The sequence below is a fragment of the Ixodes scapularis genome, unplaced genomic scaffold (genome assembly GCF_016920785.2).
Source record: "Ixodes scapularis isolate PalLabHiFi unplaced genomic scaffold, ASM1692078v2 PGA_scaffold4__175_contigs__length_147842914, whole genome shotgun sequence".
NCBI lineage: Eukaryota > Metazoa > Arthropoda > Arachnida > Ixodida > Ixodidae > Ixodes > Ixodes scapularis.
The window spans coordinates 105,969,135-105,993,721 of record NW_024609879.1 but is presented as its reverse complement, the minus strand read 5'-3'; the positions used below and the strand labels follow the sequence as shown (position 1 = coordinate 105,993,721).

The following is a 24,587-nucleotide window of genomic DNA, read 5'->3' as shown; positions in this document are numbered from 1 at the left end:
GCAGGCCTTCTCTTGTATTGGTCCAGCACGGTTCTCGCTTTGTAGCGGCGGACTAAATGACTTCCCGAAATACCCTTTTCTCAAGTGTGCTGGTTCGGTGCTAGCTTAAATTTGGATGAGCCTTTTCTTTTCTTTTATTTTTTCTCTTCTTCTTTGTTTTTGTTGAGGGGAGGGGGTTGCGTTTGGAAAGGGAGGGGGGGGGGGGGGGTAAAAACTGATTGGAAGCTCGAGCTTATCGGCTGACGGAAAACGCATGCCTGTCCTCTTCTGCCCGCGACGTTGGAAAGCCGGAGTTTGCGCGTGTTCGCTATCTGGTCCGAACCGCGTTGGCTGCTGCCCTTTTGGACCTCGTCTGGCAACAAGTGCCCCCCTCCCCTCTTTCCCTCTCCTCCGATAAGGAACGCTTTACTCTCGCCGTCCTTCGTGGCCGCCTTATCAACGCAGAATGGCTCGCGGATGAAGCTGGTTGGTTGGGCTGATTTCGCCTTGTCTCTGTCGGATAAAAAAAAAAAGAGTGCTAGGCCTAACGGGCGAGGACCGAGTAGCCCCCCCCAAAAATACGCGTGTTCGTGTGTTCGCAGATTGATTCGCTGTTCGCGACTGCGTGCGACGCAGTGTCGTCTTCTCTGCTCGAAGTGGTGTCGGCGGCGGCGGTGGTGGTGTCTCTCTGTATCTGTGTGTTGTGTGTTTTCGTGGACGTGTGTTGACTTGTCGGTGTGTCATAACTCCCCCCCTCCCGTGGTCGTCTTGGTCGTCGTCGGTCCGTTTCTGCTGGCCGGGGTGTCGAATGCGACAGCAAAAGCCCCCCCGTAGAGCGTGTCTCTGAGGTGGAGGTATGACTGATAAGGAGATTGCCAAAATTGAAGCGATCGTCGAGCGTATTTTGCCGAGGTGAGTTTTCGACGATTTCTTCCGCCACGTGATCCTCGAGGCGCCTCGAGAAACCGTCGAGGCGGTGTGGGATTACGTGCTTTTGATGCGGTGACGGTGTGTGAGTGGCCGCCGTGACGAGATCGTTCTCCATTCGCACGTGATTGGGACGCCGTTGGGATTTTGAATCGTGCTCGAAGTAGCGCTGTCGGTGGCGTAAATAAGACTGCTCGTCACGTGTTTGCTGTGGAGTCTGCGGCACTATTAACGCGAACGCGACTTTGGAAATGTTGCGTATTTTTTGTTGTTATTACGACCTTTTCGAATGAGTTGGGAACGTGTTGCTGTCGCTGCTTTCGATGTTCGGTTCGTGTTGTGTACTGCTCGAATGACCCTCGTTTATGTTCCGCGTTCGGGTGGATGTTTGAGAGCAACTCCGCTTCATTCAGTGTGATCGTCTGCATCGAGGTGACTGTGAAATAATTTGTGGCCTCGCTTCATTTTTTTTTTTTTTTGAGTGGAAACGATTTGGTGATTCAGACGCGATTAGTATGTATATTCACGCCAAGTCTGGTATTATCTTTTTTTTTTTTCCTTAATCGAGCTCGTCTTTGTGTTATCTCATGCAGGAAAAAAAAAAAAAACGTTTTTTTGTCTGCGTTGTGCGTCTTCGTGAAAGTGGCCTATAATCGTGCCGGCTTTTATTTATTTTTTAATTATTATTTTTGCCGTGGTTCGGGTTTCGTCGTTGTTTTTGAGATTCTCTGCCAAAACTGTCTTGCATTCGACAGTTTCTTTTTCAATTCTTTTTCGTCAACGTGTTTCATACGCGGAAAGAAGAAAATAAAAGAAACCACAACGCGGACTCTGCTAGATGGTTATCGCTGCATCGATATCTTTATGGGGCAGTGCCGTTGCGCTTCGGAGCTCGGCGGGCATGTGTCGTGTCTTCTTTCGCGGACACCTCCCTCACTTACTTCAGGCGCATATGTTTTGCGTTTGAGATCGAGTCGTACCGCAGCCGACTCAACGATTCGATGGGGGCCGGTCGATCGGAGCCGAAAGGATATCGTCTAGACGCTCATCACCTCTATGCACCTAATAGGAGCGTCTAAGAAAAAAATTATAGACACAAATGATTGGTTTAACCCGGGGACGGCAAAAGCACAAGGATGACAATCGCCGTGACGATATATACTTTTGGCGCTGCTCGATTGCAGCTACGGAAAGTGCCGCTCACTGAGCGCCGCAATATTCCGTCACGAACAAAAGTCTGCTACGCCTTGTGCCGAGGTGGACTTACTATATATATATATATAAATGCTGGTTGACCCGAATATTTAGAGACGATAACATAAGTAAGAAAATGGCACGGATATTTTTTTGCGTATTTTTTATGCTCCCCGTGTACTTCGCTTACCTTATGTCAGAGCGCAGTCGTTGGCTCGCGAACGCGTACTAAAAGCGCGAGTCACGGGGCATAACTGCGCCTGATATGGTCTAGCGGATGAAAGGACGCGAATGCGTTAAAACTGGACGCATTCGTCCCATCGAATCCCTACGAGTTGCGCGCTATTGGTAATTTCGCAAGTTTTGTCACATCTCGTATACACAATGGACCTTCCTGGAGCTTTCCGGGGCATTACGGTGACTGTGAGGGTGTCGCGCCCTTTAGCCAAACAGAGTCTAGCCTAATCGAGCCTTTGCATGCTACGCGGTGCATGCACGATGCCATCCGGACTGCAGCACCCTTCCTAATCCGTTAATGCGTCCAGGCGAGCTAACGGTTTCCAAACGTAGTTATAGCGAGCTGAGTTTTTTTTTTTTTTTCAGTTATTATTGGAAAAAGAATGTAATGTGTACGAACACTCTAAACTAATTCCCGTAGCAAGACAAAAACACGTTGGATGCGCACGTCGCACTTTTGGAGCCTGCCCTCGCGTGGTGGCCTATTCGTAAAAGAACAGTGTCCCATCCAGAAGGATGGCCCGTTTAAAAAAGGGCAGTGGACGGACGTGCCGCGACTGAAGGTTCCTCATATGGGCAGCGCAGCGCAGGGCGCTGCAAAGATTGCCGTCTGCCGTGCAGAGGGACCGAACGCGAGCGTTGGCTACGTGGTTCTCGCAGGCGGTACGGCGGTAGCAGCGACCCTCATTGTTCCCATAATGCCTCACACCCACCGCTTGAGGGTGCTAGCTACGTTCCAGAAAGCTCATTGGCGAGCAAGGTCGCCCGCCGTTACTGTCCCAGTGTGGGTAAGCACGTGCAATGTCAAGCCTGCCAAAGGTAGCTTCACGCACCAGCTGCACGTGCTGACCCGCTGGGGCACCAGCCGGGACGCTTTGCTTGCAATCATGTATTCAGGCGGCGGTCCCACGGTCCCAGCTGTGCTGACGCTCTTGTTTCCGGTACAAATGTCGCGTCTGTGTGCTTGCCAAGTATTTCGTCCTTTTTGTAAATAAATTGCCAGTTCATCATCACTCTTAGTGCAGAATGGGATATGCATTTTTCAAAAGTTAACGCACAATAAGAAAACGAAAAGTGAAAGTTTTGATATTATCAAAGGCATACATTCCAAGTTTCTAGGCTTGTAATGCACCGAAAACGCGTTCTTATCTTTTTATTGAACTGACGGAGGACTCCTCTGGTTCCTTGTATACGTGTTTCTCTTCATTAGCGCATTCAAATTCAATTTAATTACTACATTCACACAGAAATCGCGGGGTTCACCCGCGATTTATTTGTAGCCTTTTCTTCATAGATGGCGCAGAATTTTTTCAAGAAGAAACGAATTGCACGCTCTCAGTTCCGCATGCAGGTCGGGAGCTCGGGGCCACGGGCTGTACGCCGCCGATCCAGGCGAGCTAGATTTTGTTCGCCCGGCTGATGTCGCTGTGTGTTGGTTTGCACTTTAGTTTTCGGCTTTTTCAAGTGCTTCACTTGTGCACAGATGAAGTCGCTCACGCATCTGACGCCTTGAAGCTGTGGACTTTTCTTTCAAGAACCGCTTTGCACTGGATCGCGCTTGGTGGTATCGCGCGGTAACCGAATCATTATTTCAAAAGCGTCACGAACAGCCGAACCGGAATAATTGCCGATTCGACTCCCTGCTTTTAAAGGCCGGCAAGCAGACGCGAGATTCTCCAAGGCAGAAGATTTTCCTTACCCTGTGGGAGGAGAAAACAGGCAATGGTGGACACGAAAGAAGGGGGGAGAGGAGGAAGCGGTGAAAAAGTGGAGAGCGCGAACTGGTCGTCGGTCTTTAAGCCAGCCGATCTTCTAGTGTCTGCCTGGAACACAAATAAAAAAACTTTCAGCCTTTCCACTCTGGTGAAGAAGGAAGACCAGCGGAGCTATACAATGGAAAGTAATGGCCGGCCGCAAGTCGGCAAGCCAGAGTGGAATGGCTGCCGCCATCAATAAGCGACGGCGGCAACCAGATACGTGACTTGCCGCCGTCGCTCATAGATGGCGGTAGGTGTTCGGAGTTTGGTGCCTTCATTTCTTACGGGGACGCGATCGTGGGGAAACTAGCCCTTAACAGCTCCGCTGTAAAAATTGGATTGAATGTTCAGCAAACGTAAAAGTTAACGTTTTATGGCAGGTTCCACAAGATGGTGGCACAGTCCCTTGTGCGGGCGCCTTAATACAGATTGCACTTATCGTTTTTTTTTTGTTTTTTTTTTGTGCAGTGCATGGGTATTTGGGGCAGATATATGCGGCGTCACTTCTGAAAGCGCACTAGCGGTGCTGTTGTGCAAGTATTCGAAGCAGAGAGCAAGGTAGCTTCTTTTGCCACGCACGAACTAAATATATTTTAAGGCATTATCGAACAAACAACACACTAACCATGTATCTGTGTAGGTATATACACGGTCCGTTTGCGAAGAAAATGGGTGGTTTTATTATTTGGTGTCTGTTGGGATCGCGCTTGATCGCGCGATCGATGTCTGTAGTGACAAGAGGTAGCCACGAAGCGCTTCGTGCGACCACCCTTGGGCTTAGCAGAATGAGTGCTTTGAGGATGCCTTTGCATACTTTTGCAGTCGTGTCTGCGTTTGATAACGTTAGCAGCTTTATGCCGCCTTCTTCAGTAACACAATAATAATTGTGATAGTAATAATAAATCTTATTTGCACATTTTAGTGTCCTCTTGGCAGTGTGCCAGGCTATGCAAAATGCCCCCCCCCCCCCCCCCTCTTTTTCCTGGACACGCGCCTGGTCCTCTCCTTGCATACAAGAGGTGGCCATACTTCTTACATAACTTACATACTTATCACGTAAATATGGCTGCCAGTGGACATTGTTTCACGTTCAGGAATTAGAGGAGTGGAATGGTGGAGTTCAGCCATTCCAAGAGCGCGAATGGGCCCAGCGTCTCCATTCCGAGGAGTAGAAAGGAATAATGTCACTGGTGTCGAGCAAACTACGTGCCGTGTGCTTGGCATCGGATGCGGCCGAAATTGGCTTCGCCCAACGGACTTGCTGGAGATGTGCGAGATTTTATTGCCATCTAGGCTTTAGTGAATGGTTTTGAAACGATCCATGCAGGACATAAGGACGCCGTGACAACGCGCTACGCCTTGTTGGTGCTGCCTCGCGCCTGCCATTCCCTTTCAAGAGTATATGACCGCGGCCAATGTTGCGAGATATATTTCAGAGTAACTAGAAGAGCCAATTGAGCACCACGAGACCTAGAGCAGCTCCCAGAATCGCAAGGCAAACCCGGACAGTCACATTCCCTCAGTGCTGGATTGATTATTATGGTTGGTAGCGTCCGCATGATAAATCTCGGCTATTCGGTGGACCCTCATTTTATGTGTTTGCCGATTACACGGACATTTGCATCTCTCAGCAACTTTGCGTGGCAGCCGCCATAACATATACCTTGCGATCTTCATCATCAGCATAGCAGAGCAGGTTATCGGCATTTCATATTCTACCGAGTCCTTCTTCCCAGCATTGGCCACTGTGAAGTGGCTCGTCAACGCACGTTTCAGTGACTTGGTATCTCGGTAAGACAATGGAAACTCAGCAATGGCGGCTGTAATCTGGCGCTTGTCTCAAGCATCAATCTACTCGAGGCTTTATTTCACCAGAAGTGCAAGCGAAGCCGAAGGCACGCGCGCAATGGTTCTGTGACCTGCACTGGCGTTACACCAGCTGCCAGTGTGGTGGCCATGGTATCTTTTTTTTTGGCAAGTGCAAGTAGAATGCACATTGGCATGGTGCATGGACGTCACGTGCAAGCCATGTGAAAAGATAACTCTGCCGAGCTTGTGTCTTCTTGCCCTTTGAGCTACTCGACGCCGTAGAATCAAAAAGCTGAGTTGTATGACCACATTCACGGATTGGCTACATATAGTCGTGCATCGGCCGCGGTCACTCTGCAATTGAAAGTGAGAGCTCGTCGCGCTGCAGCGAGACAGATGACGTTGCCATGGAATCACTACGCCATACATGCGTCGTCTCACGTTGGTCCTATTTTTTGAGTGGTGCAGCAGAGAGACATTTTGCAGAGACCATTCCCCGGGAAAATTGATCTCGGCGGTGTCAAACGAGGGATTCGTGCCGCGAGTCGCAGCACGTGCGAGCTCGGGAAAACAACGAGTGCTTTGTCTTGGGGCATTAGGTACTGGTGTCGCCATCTCGTTGGACCTATTGAAAATAAATCGAGCGTAAATGGCCCTGTCGAATTTCCTTACACAAATACCAAGACCTCTAGACTTTCCGTAAGGTTCTTTGAATTAAGATAGGAGACACCTCTAGTATACGTACTACCACTCGTGTTGTCACTGTTGTCATTGAAGTAATTTCAATTTGAAACTTGCCTCAAAATGCGCTCAAAACAGTAAAAAAATGGTCATATTTTTAAATTTTATTAAAAATGTCCAGTGCTCTCCGGTGAAAATCTAAGGGCCGTACGACCTTCATTACATCTTCATAATGAGCCTAGAAAAAAAATCTATACTCTAGTGCATTTCTAAAGCGCACGTTTGTGTAAGGAAATTTGGGGTGTCACTCAGTTGGTCGAACGACGTTTTAGCGAACGCCGGCTTTTCATCGAAAAACACTTTAGGGGGTTAACGTTTTTGTACGGTAACGCAGCGCGCCGCGCGCCCCCCTTATTCGCTCAAACGTCGATTCGCTCGAATGGCGCTGTTCGCTAAAACGTCAATTCGCTCAAATGGCGCAGTTCGCTAAAACGTCATTCGCTCATGTGATATGGACCCCGAAATTCGTCCATTGAGCGACGAGCGGGTGAATCCCCCTAAAACAAAGCACAAGGGAACCCGTGACCCTAGAAGTGACAGCCGACGTTTCGGAAGAGACTTGGATGCGTGGAGGAGCCAGGTAGCTGAACGTGGGCTCACAGGAGCTTTCTTGTCAAACACGTGACCGGAAGTTGTGTTAGCGAGAGTCACTACGCAAAACAACGCATAAAAAAAAAAAAAAAAAAAAAAAAGGCGTGCAAGTCTTTTAGGTCTGTGGCTCTCAAGGTTGGGCAGCGCCTATGGCTAGCGAAATCGATTATTCTTCGGTCACGTTTCAACTATGCGTCTTACGTGTTTTCTTTTTAGGGGGGGGGGGGGGGGGGGGGCTTTATTAAGAAAAGCATTCTTATAGTTGTGGTAGGAAACCAAAACCGGAGACTGCGTGTTTTTTTTTTTTTTACTTTGTTTTTTTTAGGCGCTTTGTTAGCGCGCGTATAAAAATGGACACACGCTCGTTAACGACCGTGACTTCTGCGTGATCGAACGCCGCAGTACCGCTTTGTGCTCGATGCAAGCATTGCATGGTCGCGTCTTAGTCATTCAGGTAATGGTTTTTTATTAGAGTCAGCCCATAATACAGGTCACTGAGAATCCATCTGGGCCCATAGCCAATGTGGCCCGTTTGCCGAGAGAAACGGGCCAAAGAGAACGTGGAAGGATCGACACAGTGATGGGAAGTCAAATTTGTTGTAGGGAAGTATCGACAGCGGTCTGGTTTCTTGGGCGATTTGACCAGTGCAACACACCACTGCTGATCTGGGATCTAAAATGTGCCTCACGAAGTGGGAATAGTTTGTGCCAGAATTAAACCCGCTCAGCTGGGTGATCCTAGAAACTAGAAATGCAAAGACGAGACAGAAATAATAGAAAAACGGAAACACCGACTTCGTTTTTTGTTGACCCCGTGGCGCGTTTCGATCGATTTTTTTTTTCGTTGTAGAAATTAGATAATTATACCTTGTTAAGACTGAAGCTTTGGTTTAGTTGGTGAAACATGCTATCAAACTGCGAGAATAGCACATACAAAAGGCGATCGCAAAATGAAGCCGCACACAGACAACGCTGTATTCGCGGTGTGTGTATGTTCTGTGCTTTCGTGGCTGTCTTTTGTGTACGCTGTTGTCACAATTTGAAAGAATGATGATTGAAACTGGGCAGCTTCATTCGTATTGACCTCATTAAACGTAGTAAATAAAAGTCCTTCCCCTGCACTGAACATTACCAACTTCCCTTGATATAGTGAATTAAGGTATACATATTATGTATACCTTAATTCGCTAGATCAGGGGAAGTTAGTAACTTCTAAGATGCTCCTATAGAAGCATCTTAGACAGCTTTATGTGTACTTTATCGAGACGTACACGCTTCAAAGGCCAAATGCATAGTTTCCACGCGCAGCGCATGTATAATCTGAGGGAACTTTTTTTTTTTTTCTTTACGCGATGTGACATTGAGTATAGCTGAGGTGGATGCGCCGTGTTTTCTGATAGAACGTTCTTTTATTTTTATTTTTTTCCGGACTTTGTAGCTTGGACGTTTAGACTCGCGCCTTCGTTTTGGTCTCGTGCTTGTATGTGCGCAGTGAACATGTCCTCGGGAGTATCTCTGGAGGGGGCGACGCTTGGCGCGAGTGCACATTGGGCGATAGGGAGGGAGGGCAACTCACGTGCCTTAAGAAGCGTGCCGTCCGCCCCAACGTCACTACTAGACTAGCTCAGTTGTGAAGCTGCTTCCATGAGCAGTACACCCCTTCTTTCCTCACGGCCCGCCACCACCGTTTTGGGGACGGCCGCTATGGTAACTGCGGTATATATATATATACATACGCAGGCGTCTAGGTGGCGTTTCACCGTACTCTGTGGAACATACAGTTTTGGAGCGAAAATCTCGATGGTGCTTCAAACGACGTGAGGCGGACTGGAGGAAGTAAGGGGGGGGGGGGGGGGGGGCTGTGAAAAGTACACCCGAAGGGCAACGTGTGAAAGGATAAGAACCCAATGGATGCTCGGCCTTCTGGCCTTGATAACAGTTCGTTACGCGCTCGGCCAGAGTCCAGAAGTAGGCATGGAGCGCGCTCTGGAGGCGGAGCGTCAGCTACCCGTCACCGACTATTGGTGTCGTGAGCGATCGCAAGCGTCGCAGCCTGCCACGATTGGCCGAAGGCTGACTATGACGCCAGCGAAGGATTTCTCGTGGACGGAAGTAAGAGTAATGTAAGAACCTAAATTTTGACGCGTTTGGCTGTGTTGGCTTCAGAGCGCAGTGATCTTAAGCTTCCACCATGCTCATCACTGACACCGTCGAACTTGTTCGCAAGGTACGACTTTACGAGAGGGAACTGTTGGAGGGCGTCACCCAAACATATCGCCGCCAATAGGTCTATAACCCACCTAAGCCTGACGGTGGTTTTGCGTGTCATCGTCGCCGTAGGTGCTTTTGTGTGTGTGTGTGTGGGGGGGGGGGGGGGGGGGGGGGCGTCTTTCATCGTTCGTTGAAGCGGCCGATAATAAAGGTTTTTCTTGCAAGTCTGATGCATTTTTGTGTGGGGACGGGCCTTCTGCGTTCCCGAGAACCGAAGTCTCCATCCAAGTAGCGTTTTGTTTTCTTTTTGCAGCTGCACGTTAGAGGAAAAAGAAAGCTGGTACTTGGAAGCAGTTTTCTTTTGAGCCTGGACAGGTCAAAGCTGTGAGGCCCGCTTCAGACGGGCCAACTTTCCCAGCAATTTCGGTGCTGCTGACGAGTTTGTTCCCTAGCTTTCCATTTAGCGCGACGCGAATTGCTCGGATCGCGTCCGTTCTGCTGGGTCCCGAGCCACGTGGGCATTTCTGGCAATGAAAAGGCAGACTTGCTTGCTGCCTCTGCAAAGGAATGCCCCAAACTGCCTCTTGGCCTGCCACACCAAGACCTGAAACCGATCATACAGATATCGGTTATCAACTCATGGCAGTTGGATTGGGATTTGGAAAAAGAGAACAAGCTTCACAATATCAAGCCCCAACTGGGAGTATGAAATAGTTCGTTCCATAAAGTCCGTCGGGTTGAGGTTCTCCTTTGTCGCTTAAGAATTTTCATACCCGTTTGACTCATTTGCACCTGCTCTGTGGTGTGGATGTTAAACTTTGCGACAACTGTGGGAAAGCTATGACTGTTTTGCACGTCCTGTGGCATTGCAAAGCTTTAAACCAGGAGCGCCGATCATGTTTTCCAGAACTCTTTCGAGATCACCTTCCCTTTCACCCATATTTTCTGCTTGGCGATCAATCATTAATACCATCCGATCGAGTTTTAAAGTTCCTTCATAACACTGGCCTTTTACACCAGCTGTAGCTTGCCGTTCTTTTAGATTGCACCTCTAAGCCCCTTGAAAAAAACCTTTGTTTGGCGCAATATGGCCTTAGATGCTCTTGCACCATAAAACCCTAATCATCGTCATCATCATCGGATCGCGTCCGGCTCGAAACGGACGAGCAACTCGGAATGACTCGGAGACGTTTAAGGCGGCAGCAGCCAATCGGGGACGCGATATTTTCACGTGACACCCCGTGTGGCAGTGATGATGACAATTGAAGACTTGGTCATGGTTTGAAATGGATCGTTTTTAGGAATAGACCGTTTCAGAAAGATGAGTCCGTATACTTAAGTGCGTCTAAATAGTGCGAGAAAAATAAGATCTAATGATAATGATGATGGCAAGTCATATATTAATTCGGTTGCTGGTGTTCCGACGTCAAGTTGCTGGGAGAAATTGCCCCGTCTAAAGCGGTCCCGAGGGAATTCGGTTTGAAAGTAGCCGTTATCTAAGTTTGTGAAAGGCGCATTACTTGAGTCGAGCATAGAATATTAGGTTACGGGCAGTCCCTGAACACCTGGTGCCAGCCCGAGTCAGAGCGTAATTAACGGCCCCCGTTTCAGTGTAACTTGGCAAACTGCACGACCCCAGCGAACCAATCGGAGTGGGGCACGGGACGACGTATCTGTCGAAGCGCGCGCTCCAGTTGTGGAGAGCTGTCGGGTGTTTAGCTCCGTCGCTGTAATTGCATCGGTCCAGGCACTGGAGCATCGTTTCGGCAAAGTGTGGGGGGACCTCAAAGGGGACTAGGTCCAAAAGTTACGTAAATTCATTCAGCTCTGTCGCCTCCTTCTAGGTCAGGCCGAGATTTCTTGTGACCCTGTCGCATTTCAAGCACAAGATTAAAAAAAAAAAAAAAAAAATAACGCGTAAAAAAGAAAAAAATATATGCGCGGGTCGCAAGCCTTCCAGGGCTACCGATAGATGGCGCCAGCTCACACGGTTGCGTTTGGCTGCGCTAAGTCTGCTTGCGTAGCCATGGCGACAGTTACGACGAGCCGATAAGAAGGCGCTGTCCGATCACCTCCGAAAGCAAGTGGGTTCACCACCCCCAAGATTTTTGTTTGGCTGCAGTCAGTTTTTCTATGACCAACGAGACCGAAGTGTCATACGAGGAAGAAACAGGACCAAGAGTGTGTCTGCGGACTGCTTTTTGCACGACCCATTATTTTAGCACGTGCGTGGCCGCAGCTTTGGGACTTCCAATGCGTACGTTTCGAGTAAAAGAATGGTGTCGAATCCTTCGCCGAACGACTTTCCAGGCTGAAAACGATCTCGGAGCTATCTTCCTCGGTTCGCCGGAATCGTGTCGTTTCAGTGAACGAACTTTCGTCGGGTACAAATGTCCGAGTGTTTTCCAATGGACGTTCCTGGATATTCGGTTTTGGAAATCGGTGCTCGAACCTGTTGGCGAGATACGAGGGACGCTGCCGAGGCGGCGCGCGATAAGGGACGATACTCGGCGGACATCGCTCCTGATAGGCGCCTCGAGTGTCTTCCCCGATAAGATGATGGGAGACGAGGGCGGAAACGATAGAACGTTGGAAAAACAAAAGGGAGCGCGATAAGCGTCGTTGAGGGGGCCGTGGGCGTATCGACAAGTTGGCCGCTTGGGTGTTGGTGGCGCGGAACAGGTTTTGAGCTCGAAGAAACGAGTGCGCGTGTCTCGGTTTCCGATTTCGGGCTGACACGCGCTCGTTTCCGCCCAAACGTGCGTGGTAAACGTTCATGCACGTCAACGGCGGTAGTGTTTTTGAGGAAGGAGAGGGAAATGAAAAAAAAAAGTTTCGTAAAAAGCCGAGTGAAAAAAAAGTGGTTTCCTTTCAGTTTATTGTAAATTAACAGCAGCGATAGCCGAGGCGCCGCACACTGCTGCACAAAGGCTATTGACGAATCCAGCGAAATCGACGCCGCGTAGCGGCAACGCCGAGAAACTCACGAGAGGAGGTCACTATGACGTCATCATGATGTTATGTGACGTCAGAATGCCACTGCCGACATGGCATCGCGTGCCTTGATGGTATCACGTGTCGTGACGTCACGAGGTTTCGTCGTGGTGTGACGTGACGTCAGTGTCTCGTGATGGAATGATGCCTCGCGACACCATGGCGTCACAGCCGCACTTCGAAGGTTAGCGAACTCATTTTGCAGCTCAGGAGAGGTCTTTTCTTGCCTTGGAAAATTAAAAAGATTCATTGATTGACTGATTAGAGGTGATTGTTTTCAGCAGCGACGACCTTACAAGAAGCGCAGCCGTGGGCCCGCTGCAAAATATAACGCAAAATATAACGGCTGTGGCCGTCTAAATATACACCAACTCATGTTTACAAACAAACCGGAACGCCCCTAGCGGACGCCACCGGCTTTGCGCATGCGCGATGGGCGTGTGGGCAAGAAGCTCACCGTCGCCCATAAACAAACCATTGGAATGCGATGTTGTCAACGCCGGTGTGAGTCCTCCTGCCCCTTTTCGTGTTCGAATTGTTGATTCTACGTCTTTCTGCCGATGTCTGACTACTTGAGCGGCGTCAGCGAAATTACCGAGGCTCGTTACACCGCAAAACTTCGCGTGGATAATGTGACATGCGGCGATTCATTCCGCGTGGACGCCGCAGAATGTGCGCTAAAGCCTGATTCGCATGATGAGACTCCGCTCGCAATTTTCCTTCGCGATGCCGCTCGGGCTGCAAAAGCGTGAACCGTAGCTAAGATGATCGGCGTCGATACTGAAAATCGCAAGCAGAATCCGAGCAAGTGAATCAGGCAGAACAAGTCGGTGCTGGCCACTGGTAACAATGATCAACATCTCCTTGGATCTACTGTTTATATCGAGCCTGCTTACCAACTTTCGAACTTTAGTATTTGAGGCCTGCACTTCTTATCGCAAGTACCGGGCCAACATTTGGTCTACGGGTCGGCGTCGTCTAAGAGAGCAGACGACAAGTAGAAACGTTTGAAAGAGCAGACGACAGTTCGAATGATCAGGCGGCCGTTTGAACTTGAAGACGCACTGAACGTAGTCCGCACGTGGTCCGCACAACTTGGCGGTTTTCTGGCGTTCATGTTGGAACAAAACAAATAAATCTGACGACCAGAAGTATCCGTGAATTCAACTCAAAGTGCTTCCCGCGCCCAAGCAATCGTTGTCCGACGGCGGCTGCTTTTCCCTTTTCACGGCAGATATCCAGAGGCCAGATGCCAGATTTCTCGGACGAACCGAGCACGTGAAACCTGACCTTCAAACCTTTCTCGACTCTTTTGGTACGGCCCCAGTCGCGGCGTTTTGAAGAGAAGGCAGGTTTGCTCTGGTTCCTTTCAAAACAACGCAGGAGAATACACGTCTGGCATGGGGACTTCTGCCGACAGCCCCAGACCGGAAATGCGCCCGGCGCGCCACCACAGCGCCGTGACGTCACAGAGTTGAGCTGGTGTATATATAAGAAAAGCAGATTTGATTGACGTCAGACTTGTGAAGGAGTCTCTTCGGTGACTTTCTCGATATTGGAAGTCTACAAGCCGAAATCCCCACTCGGTGTGGGAGCGAAGATAAAAGATAATAGTAATAAAAGGCTGGAGTGAGGAATCAATTGGTTTTTGCTACGGTCGGTTGTTTCCTTTGTTCCTTCTGGCGTAGCTTGATCGTGTCCCTAAGGAATAATCGCTCCCGTCGTTCGGGAAATCCTCCTCTCCCCATTATTTCCTCTGGGGCCTGCGTTTCCCTCGCTCTCCCCTCGTTCGCGTGAAAGGGGAAGACTGGGGAATGGGAAAGCAAGCGTATTCCCTAATCTTGGGTCTTTGGAAACACCGTATAGCTGCTGCTGCCGCGAACGGGGAACTATTTTTCTATGCAAATTGCGCTTAATTAGGGCAATGATGTTTTCCCTCGAGGCGCTTTCCTTTGATCGCTTTAGAAGACCTTTTCCTTTCTATCTTCCCCTTTTTCCCCGTTCTTGATCTTTTTTTTCGTCGTCTTATTCATCGGGGAATTTTAGGGAACATGCCTTTGTAGCGTGGTTATCGGGTTGGAAGGGACCGACAAATATTGTGAGTACGCGTGAGCACGTTTTTTACGCTTGTTTCTTTTTAGATACCTTGCCGCGTTCGCGTGTGCATTAATGTGCGTGTGTGTGTAAGCGTGTGGTTCAGGGGGTTCGAAAGTATGGAATCGCTTTTCTCGGGTCGTTAATTTAGTTCTCTAATTACCAAAGCGTTTCCAAAAAAAAAAAAAAAAAAAATCGTGTTTTGATTTTTTTTTTTTTTTTTAATTTTCTCCTTTTTTGCGGCGCTTGCGAGTGCTTATCTCTTGGAGCTTATTATAATTCCTTCGATTTTCGAACACCTTCCTTTTTCTAACTTCTATTACAAAAAAAAAAAAAAAAGAAGAAAAGCTGTTTTATTCCGGAAAAAATATGTTATTTTTGTTTGATTTTAAAACTAAATTGGAGAATTCCCCTCCCCCCCCCCCTCCTCCGCCCCTTATTTCTGAGTTAGAGGGCGACTTTGCATGATTCGAAATAAAGGGACGAAAGGATTCGGATGCGACGCGTGCACTTTTTGATAGTATATTAGGAACAATGAAACATTTCGGTATGTATTATATTATCGTACTTTAATGACTTCCCATAAGCGACCGCCTGTTTATAAGCGAACGTTTGTTCCAGATTCTCTCCCTCGCTGAATGGTTCGCATTTGCTTTGCGGAAAGGGCGAGCCATTTGTGTGTGTGTCGTGAGGCTACTGGATTCTTTAAAATACAGCTAACGAAAATACATACAGTCAGTGTGCAGGCGAGTTGATGGAAGATTATCATGGTGACTTTAACCCAATACTGGGGCGGAAGGAGGTAAAACAAAATACAGTGGTAGTAGAAGAAACAGGGACAGACATGTCCCTAATTCAGCTGACGATTTTATTTAATCATCTTCCTTATACTACACCGCAGAACTGCAGAACATCCTGCTTTCCAAGGCCACCGCGCAGAACCCGCGCCCACAACACAAAACGAAACAACATCAGCAAAACATATCCTACAGAGCTCAACCAACTTTAGATTGGGCAAAAAGCTTCTGGACTGCTCTGCTTTTGTCTCAAGAGGTCACACTTCACGATAACAACACAATATGGTTTTTAACCTTAACGCACAAACAAGGTTGTAATAAAGAAACTAGAGTAAAGGCGCAGGCGAGCTGTTGACGAGTCATAGTAGAAAAACCCAGAGACAGGAGCACAAAGGACAAGAACAGCACCGTCTCAGAACCAGCGCAACAATGATTTCATTTGACACAGTCCTCCTTCTTCTCTTCACATATCACGGGCACAACTCCTGGTCATCGGGAGGCGCCACACTTGAAGGTCTCAAACAAAAAGACACGATCACAGTTGCAGTCTTAACCGTCCCGTGAATACATCAGCACTAGACCCGCAGATACGGCGGTGTCTCATCGTCCAAAACAAACCTTAGCTCGCATGCAATGGTTTGGTTCAATTTCGTGATAAACAAAAATAAAGAACAAAATGAGAAGAAATCATCCCGCTGGACAAAGAAAATAGACTAGAGAGACAAGAAGGTCCGTGTCTCCTCATCCAAAGTCAGAGGGCCTACTAATTCAATTTCCGGCGCTCGTAGTCCTAATTGTCTCTTTAATAACCCTCTTAAATGAATCTTTTTCTTAGCTAACAACAGTCGTTTCAGCCTAGTCTGGGTAGCAATTATTGCACTCTCTGAGATGGTTTACAATTTCAGAAGCTGGGCAGGAGAATCGGGGGACCCTCACTAGAGAGCTTCCCGTTTCCGCCGCGGGAGGGCGAGCAATGAGCTGGAGACGCGAATAACCTGAAGCAACCAGTCGTGACATTTGAAAAGTAACACTCTCATGAACATAGGGAAAAGAAGACTCGCCCAAAGCATTTTTGAGGAGAGACGATACGACTGCTCGTTTCACTGCTTTCGGGTGGCAACTTTGAAATGACAGCACCCGTTTCGGGGCAGCTTTGCCCAGCATAGTCCTTGTAATCGGAAACGTTTTGAATCTAAAAACTGGATACAACCAGAAGTCCAAGTTTCTCTGGTGCAGATGAGTCCCGGAGCTTGTTACTTTATAAAGGAAATCCAACTGAACACATCCGGTCCTTCAAACACGGAGATAAAATCGTCGACATACCGCTTGATGACTACGCTATTCGGCACCACTGACTGAACTTTTGAAACCACCACCCGGTTTAAAACAGCTAAATAAATTTCAGAGAGCAACGGTGCCAAGGAGGACCCAATGCAAACTCCCTGTTTTTGTGTGAAAACGTTCCTATCAACCTCAAATGCCGTTGACCTTAGATAAAGTTCCAGTAAGTTGACCCAGCACTTCCCACCCCTTCCGCTACTAGGATTCAGCGCCTGAATATCCAACGAGTCGAAAGATCCACTAGTGCATATTCGGGCTCGTTGGATATTCAGACACGTTGGACATTCCGTCTCGGGTGGACATTCTTTCTCGATGGATATTACCGTCTCGCCTGCCAACGTAATCAAGTGGATATTGTACGCGGAGCGGCGTACCTTCTCATCCCTCTGGCTACCTGATTTGAGCGATGCGTTTCGCAATGATCACATATTTCGAACTGATAGATTTTCAGACTTTTTAAAAAGAATGTTGGTCGCTCAGGCGAATTCTAGCTAGTTGGTTAAACTTTGCTAATTTTGCAAAACACCTACAGCTGCCGATAAATACGAAGGAGGCGTAGAACTACGCGGAGCCTCCCCTGCCCAAAATCTAGTATATATCGTATAGGTACGTTTTATTCAGGTTATCGTTTTATTAATAAATTATGCGACAAAAACGAGGGAGGGTAGGACAGTAATTATGCATCGAGAATAAAATGTAAGCACATACAACACTCTTAAAAATAGGGGGTGTACAGGGGTACACCACTTGTCCCGTTTGTAACTCCCCAAAACTACATTTGCACGTTCAGTCCAGTGCTCGTGATTTTTGTCCACGTAATTGCCGACGTCCTGGTGGATGACAGCATGACCACTTGTGAAATAGACGAACGCATTCATGCCTGCATGGAGCCACTCGTTTCTCGCCAAGACGGATCTTGATGTTGGTCTTGCCACAGCGAATGAGGCCAGCAGAAGAGCCTGGATTCGATTCTGTGCCGCGCAACCTGAAGGAATTCGGGTTCCTTCTCGTATTTCGTTTAGGAATTCGTCAGTTTTTTGCTTGGCCGTTCGTTTAATAATGGCTTCAAAGACCAATTAAAAAAAAAAAACTGGTTAATGTGACAAGCAGAAAGTTCTCAAATAAATTTGAGGCAATTAATTGGGTTCTATGAATTAATTATTCGCGCTTTCGCAGGACGCTTACAAGGAGAGGAAAACAGATAATTTCATCGCGTAGAGCGGTCTTTTTTAAGGTTTGCGTGTTCTTAAAGGAGCCCTCTATATTCTTGGCGTAGCAGTGCATGAAACCAGCCGTTTTCTCTAGAGGCCAATGCATCAGGAACATTTACTTAAATCTGTTACAAAATTATGAGGTTAGCTAAGCTAACCTCCATTCAGTGATGCTTTCTTTCACCGCCTGTTTATTCGGAGTGAGCGAAGTCTCATCAGAAACATATTTACTGAAGGTTCTTGTCACACTGCACAGCATATAGTAATAATCTACGTCTCTACGGTTGCCACGTTGGATATCCAATATCAGTGGACATTCAGACCTGGTTGGATCTTCCGTCTCGATGGATATTCAGGCACGCTGGACATCCAGGCCAGGTCGGATCTTCCGTCTCGTTGAATTTGCAGACTCACTGGACATTCCATTTCTATCGGACATTTCGTCTCGCCTGTCACGTGACCAGTTTATTCTTTTGATTTGTTAGATATTCCGTATCGATGGGTATTTAGCCATGTGCCCTCTACTAGACAGTCTTAATAGGGACAACCAACAGCACCTAATTCTTAACTAAAAAAAAAAAAAAATTAAAGTCGCATTTTTCTTTTTATCTACTACCAGGCTGCAAAGACGCCTTATACGGTTTCCTATTGATTTTTATCCGAATCGTATCTCTTAGAACTCTCTCGATTCATTTAATTAACTTCGAAATTATCTCGAGGTTTACTTTTGTTTTTGTCTTTCCGGATTTGTTGTTCGTCGTTGTTTCGTTCCAGAAGTCACACTATGTTGAGTTTTCGTTTGCAGACTGACGGTGCGAATAACCATAGGCTCACTGCCTAGGTGAGAACGGCAGGGCGTCTCTTTCGGATGCCCGAACTGTAGCACGCGCAGGTTGCCTTCCGCCGTGCTTTGGGTATGTGTGCACCCTCGAGGCACACGAAACGCGGATGTATTATCGAAAACCCCAAGCTCTCGCTGGAGCTTCCGACTGCACCGAGATAGAGTCCCTGGCTTCCCTCTCATTGTCAGGGAGGAGAACGTCGCCGTTTCATGATGGGAAGGTTGTTTTTCTTCTTTGTATTTATCTGGTCTAAGGCCGCTAGGAACATGTGTCTTCGTTTAGACCCCCCCGCTTTGTTTTAGGGCGTCTCAAGAAACAAACGTCACCGCTTGTTTTTTGTTTTTTTTTTTCGTCTTCCTTTTACGGGAAGTTTCCGGGGAATCCTCAAATTAACTCTTGTCGGCAGCCCAGAAAAGTGTCTTCGTCGTCATCCGAACGGAAGTAAAAGAAGTAGGAAAATAGATACGTCGCACAATGCGACCAGTTCGGCTCGTCGCTGCCGACCGAGAAACAGCCGGTGGCAGAAACGAAAATATCGTCGCCGAAAACCCCTTCTCCGAACTTTAATCCCGGAGGATCGCGCCCAGTTTCCTCCCCTTCAACAAACCGGAAGTTAGTTCCTCCTTTGTGGGCGCAGACGGATTTGTTTGTGTATAGATTGAAAAACAAACATCCGCGCGATTGAGACAGACTTGGGCGAGCAGCGATGCGCGCTCGGTGGAAACCAGGGCAGCGAAGGGGGCGGTTGGCAGGGTACTGCGCAGCCGTGGCGAGAGAGGGCGCTCGAGTCAAGTTTCGATTTTGTGGCGAGGAGGAGGAGGCGGACACGGGCGCGCCCGTCGCGTCGCTCGCGCCATCTGGTGTGAGTCGGAGGAGGTTTGTCGGAGCGGAAGGGCCTGTAGCGAGCGAGCAACCGGCGCGATTTGTTTGCTTCTTGAGCTCTACTTCTCGGGACAACAGGCAATTTCATTAGGCTGGGAGGGGTGCGGGCTTGGGCTGGTGTGTTGTCGTCGGCGCTGAAAGGCGTTGGGTGTGCGGAAAAGGAGGAGGCAGAGGGGGCACTAATAGCGCTTTCTCTGGGCAAAAGGACGCCAGCTCGGGGTTTGCGCTCGGTGGTGACGTGCTCGCGCCTCGGTAGGGGGCCTGTCGTAGAATCACTTTGTTATTCGTACCTCTTCTTTTTGTAGATATGCTGGCTTTCTCTCGCTCCCTCTGTTGTTTTCGCACGTCCCTCAGTGTGGCGATGCTCGGGTGAATTTCGAGAAAAGTTTTGGGGGCTCGCGAGAGATTTCTGGCTGGATGGGGGGAGTGTTGCTCGCAAGTTTGGTTCGCGCTTTGCTCGCGCTGTTGATGTTGTTGTTGTTGTTGTTGCTCCTGGTAAGGTCTCTTTCACTCTCGCTTTCAAAAGCTTTCTTTCTTCTTTTCTTTCTCCACTTATTTTCTCGGGTTTCTCGACAAGGGGTCCTGAGGAAACGTTTTGAAAAATGGATCCTCCGTGTTTGCCCGAGCGCCCGCGCGCGCGCGCGCGTGGGTGCGTTTTGCGAGTTGCGTCGCTTTTTCGCGGAAGAAAGGATGATGTCAACGAAAACGTCGTGTTTAAAACGCGCAGCCCCCTCCCCCTTTTCTCTTTCTCACTTTCTTTCTCCAAAATTGTACAGCTTTCCTAGTGTATAGGTTTCCTCAGTTTCCGTTTTGTTTGGGAGGCTAGGACCGCTCGGACCCTGTCTTGACTGATCGGGGTCGCCTGTCGCTGACAAAGTGCGTCCCTTTGGCTGTTGCTCGAAGCTCCAGACCGTTGAATAACGAAAAAAATAAAAAAAAAAATAAAAAAAGAAGCGCGCGCCATTGCGTTTTTTTTTTTTTTTTTTTTTTACCGTGGTTTGTTTTTGGAAATACGTTGCAGTGCTTAAGAAAACCGATTTGCGAGTAGTCCGTGTCCCTCTGGTCGATGAGGCTCGGCTACCACGCTTGCGCGCTCTTGAGGGACGTCTCTGCGTGGAAGACAGTGTGACGAGTATGTTTGACTTGTAGAAAAAAAAAAAAGAAGAAAAAAAAAAGAAAACAAAAACGGAGAGGTCTGGGTGGAATGTCTTGCATGTCTCGGAGAGTTCACTTACAATCCTCTGACTGTCCGTATTGCAAATATTGACGTCTAATTTATAGTCTGCTGAAAGCTATTTCGGAGAATGGCATTTCTAACGAAAATTGGAGTTCCTAGTATAAATGTTATAAATTACAATCTACATCGTCTCATTACCCATCGAGGTGAGGCTTTCCCGCAATGCTGTATTTGCGCAGGAGAAGCCAGCTTTCCGTTTCAACTCTTTTTTTGACGTTGCAACTCAAGAAGGTAGGGCGGGGGAAAAGAAGGCCGGGTAGGAGGAAGCAGACGGAACGCTAAAAAGAGGAGGAGGAGGAGGTTTCCCCCTCTTTCTCCAGCGTTCCGTCTGCTTCCCTCCCCCGCCCTTCCTTTCTCTCGCCCTACCCTTCTTGAGTTGCGATGGACTATAGATCAGGGTCGTACTTCTCAGGTTACGTAGATGGGGATTTGCTCAAATAACGCCGGCAAGGGTTATCGTCTGTGATTTCCCTGCAAAAAATAATTGCGCCTATATATATATATAAAAAAAATTGCATTCTGTTTTTTGTTGTTTGTTTTGATTTTGTTTTCCCCTTTATTACAGAAATTTTTTTATGTTCTGGAAGCTAGTAAAACAACAAATGGGACGTACAAAAAGTGTCATCGAAGAGAAAACTAAATATGATCACTGCCTGATAGTAACGTACAACGTCAAAAAGAAAAAAGAAAAGTGTTAGTGTCAGGATGGTGCTATGAGCGCGGAAGGAAAGCGCCGGGCGAGCGGGCGGTACAGGATTAACTTCGTTAATCCTCGGATCAGGAAGGATAAAGGAGGGCGTAAAATTAAAGGGGCTGCGGAAGCCGCGCGGGCTTCTCTGAAAACGGAGGAAGCTGAGATGGGAAAATGATTGCTGTCCTCGGTTGAGACGAGTATAATGAAGGTAATATCTCCCCCTTACCCCTTTACCTCTTTTGTTTCGTAAAGTTATATATATATATATATATTTGTATTGTTTGGTTCTTGGTGTGTTCTTGCGTGTGCGATCAGCATTTTGTGTTTGGTGGATTTGTTGTTGAGGCTGTTCGCGTGGCTTCCTGTTCTGGGTTTATCTCTTGCCTTCTTTTGGGTTCTTTTTTTATTTTGTTATTATCCGGGATTCTTTTTGATTTCATTTTACTTAACAGAACCGAAAACGGGATTTTTTTTTTTTTTTGAAGTTAAACAGTTTTGTTTTGAGCGAGGAAATAATGGTTTCTAGGGGATTTAGCGAAGGCGATTTTCGATAATAGAGCTCTGCAATTTTTGTTTTGGAAAGGGGAGGGCATGGTTTTCTGTTTGATATTGGGCGGTCAAGGTCGTCTTTTCTGGGAAACAGCTATCGTATTTTTGTTTTTGTCACAACAGACGCCTTTTGAAGGCCAGCTTCGACTCTCTGTTCAGTGTCCCGCTAAATGTTCCGGGGTTGCTAGTTCTAGGATGTAAAAGAAGCCGTGGGCATGGGGGAATCGATACTGCCTCATTGTCGTATTCATGCCGCCCAAGCGCCTTGATCGATTCTCATCGACCGAAGCGCTCAGGCTTTAAAGCGTGGCATGCGCTTCACGGTATCGCAAAGTAATCCCTGTTTTTAGAATTGATTTGGGCTGTAGCGATTTGTTGTTGTTCTTTCGCGTATTGCGGGGTAGAGGTAGCCCGAGGCCGAGCAGACAATTGAATAGAGACTGGAAGTCGAGACGGGTGGTTACACGAGAACTGATGCTGATAGATGCAAGAACGCGCTTGCACTTTGGCCAGGCACACACAGTATCTATTCGCCCATGGAATCTAGCCTTTAATGTTGGGGGGTAGTTTAGCAATAGGTCTATGAGGGCCAGGCGTCCAAATGGCCAAAGGAGGTCGAGTTTGGCTTAGTGTTGGCGGACAAAAGAGGAACATACACGACAGCGCTTGTCCTTTCGTGCGCGTTTATTTCTCGTCCTTGTCTTTAGGCGGGACTCCATGGGGCGAATACGCTGCGAAAAGTCGACGAATTTTGCCCGGCGGCTTTTGCCCCGCGCGTGGGACCAGCACAGTGGCTGGTATACGTTGCGCGCAAAGCGAGCGTGCCGTCGGGCGACGTTCGTCAGTTATTCGTCGCGGAATTCGCTCCATGGAGTTCAGCCTTTAAGAAGAATGCTTGGAATGTAAATACACGCGGCACAAGCGCTTGCCTTCCCCGTACGAAAAAGATTCGAAGTAAATAACCAAAATAAGCCGTTGCCGAACGCGCGTGCAAGATGACATTTGTTTTTTAGGCGTTTGCTGTAGTGCAGTTACTGCTGCAGAGGCCAGCCCGCGCAGAGTGCGTGTAACTATACTCGCTACATGTTCCTCGGTGCTTGGTATAATTTAGCGGAAAATCTATATTCGCCGCACAAGTGCCAAGGTTGGGATTCTCCGCTGGCAATTTGGCTGCCGTCTGGCATCTTAGGGCCTAAATTGCCGAACAAGTGCCGGATTTAGGGTTCACTGGTGGTACTTCGGTGCATCTTTTGACTCGAGTAGAAAAAAGCCGTTGAAACTCCAAAGAAAAGTACTTTGGCGCCAACTAACGCCTTGAAGCAAAGCCGTGTTATATCCCAAGTTAGGCCCTAGGATTGCCAAGCTTGTGCCAAATGGTAGCCGTTTCTCTTTCGTGCTGCACTTGGGGATGGTATCGTAAGTTGCGTTTAAGCGTTTTCTCATATTCTGGTGGGCTATACACGGGGACATGTGGCGATCGTTTGCTTCCTCCAGCGGCCGAGAGCGGTGCACCGCTTCATGCCTCCTGTGCATACCTCGGCAAACCTCACTCATGAGGGCCCTCACTCACCGTCACTCACCCTCATCTTCAAAGGTGAGGTGAGGGTGAATGAGTTTCTAAATCAGGAAAATTCATGAGTGTGAGGGTGAGTGAGGGCCGTGAGGGCTGTGAGGGCTGTGAGGACCGTGAGTACGTGAGGGCCGCGAGGGCCGTGAGGGCGGTGAGTGCGTGAGGGGCGTGAGTGGTGTGAGGGCCGTGAGGGCGGTGAGGGGCGTGAGGGCGGTGAGTGGCGTGAGGGCGGCGAGTGGCGTGAGGGCCGTGAGGGCGGTGAGTGCGTGAGGGGCGTGAGTGGTGTGAGGGCCATGAGTGCGTGAGGGGCGTAAGGGCGGTGAGGGGCGTGAGGGCGGTGAGGGGCGTGAGGGCGGTGAGTGGCGTGAGGGCGGTGATGGGCGTGAGGGCAGTGAGTGGCGTGAGGGCCATGAGGCCGGTGAGTGCGTGAGGGGCGTGAGGGTCATGAGTGCGTGAGGGGTGTGAGGGCAGTGAGTGTGTGAGTGGCGTGAGGGCCATGAGTGAGTGAGGGGCGTAAAAGCGGTGAGTGCGTGAGGCCCCCTTCATACGAAGCAACTTCCTCAGCAATTTTGGTGTTGCTGGTGAGTTGTTCGCTAGCTTTCCCTAGATCACCGTGCCCTATATCGACACAAATTGCTGAGATCGGGTTCGGCACGAAACAAGCGGGCAACTCGGAGATATTCGAAGACGTTTGAAGTGGCTGCATCCAATCAGGGACGCGATATTTTCACGTGATACCTCATGCCGCTGATGATGACAACGAAGGACTTGGTTCTGGTTTGAAATTTATCGCTTTTGGAAATAAACTGTTTCAGAAAGATGCATTAGTATTTTCAACGAGATTTAAATGCATAAAGACACGTTCATAGCGCGTAATTGTGTGTCTAAATGGTAGAAGAAAAATACAATTTTATGATGATGACGGCAAAT

At 48.4% G+C, this 24,587-nt stretch overlaps 1 protein-coding gene across 20 annotated transcripts in view; it reads left to right on the top strand.

Moving 5' to 3' along the window:
- The window catches only part of LOC8034521 (CUGBP Elav-like family member 1-A), a 505,021-nt gene that overhangs the window by 31,441 nt on the left and 448,993 nt on the right, over nucleotides 1–24,587 (top strand). For 9 of the 20 annotated variants that reach the window (XM_042293309.1, XM_042293306.1, XM_042293304.1 and 6 more), the window contains exon 1: nucleotides 583–891. The exons of 3 other annotated variants lie outside the window; for them this stretch is intronic. In XM_042293309.1, the coding sequence (XP_042149243.1) occupies nucleotides 836–891 (56 nt within the window). In that variant the 5' untranslated portion in view covers nucleotides 583–835. Of the gene's footprint in view, nucleotides 1–259; nucleotides 892–24,587 lie in introns of those variants that run through there. 8 more of the 20 variants (XM_042293303.1, XM_042293302.1, XM_042293307.1 and 5 more) reach the window with 7 other exon arrangements.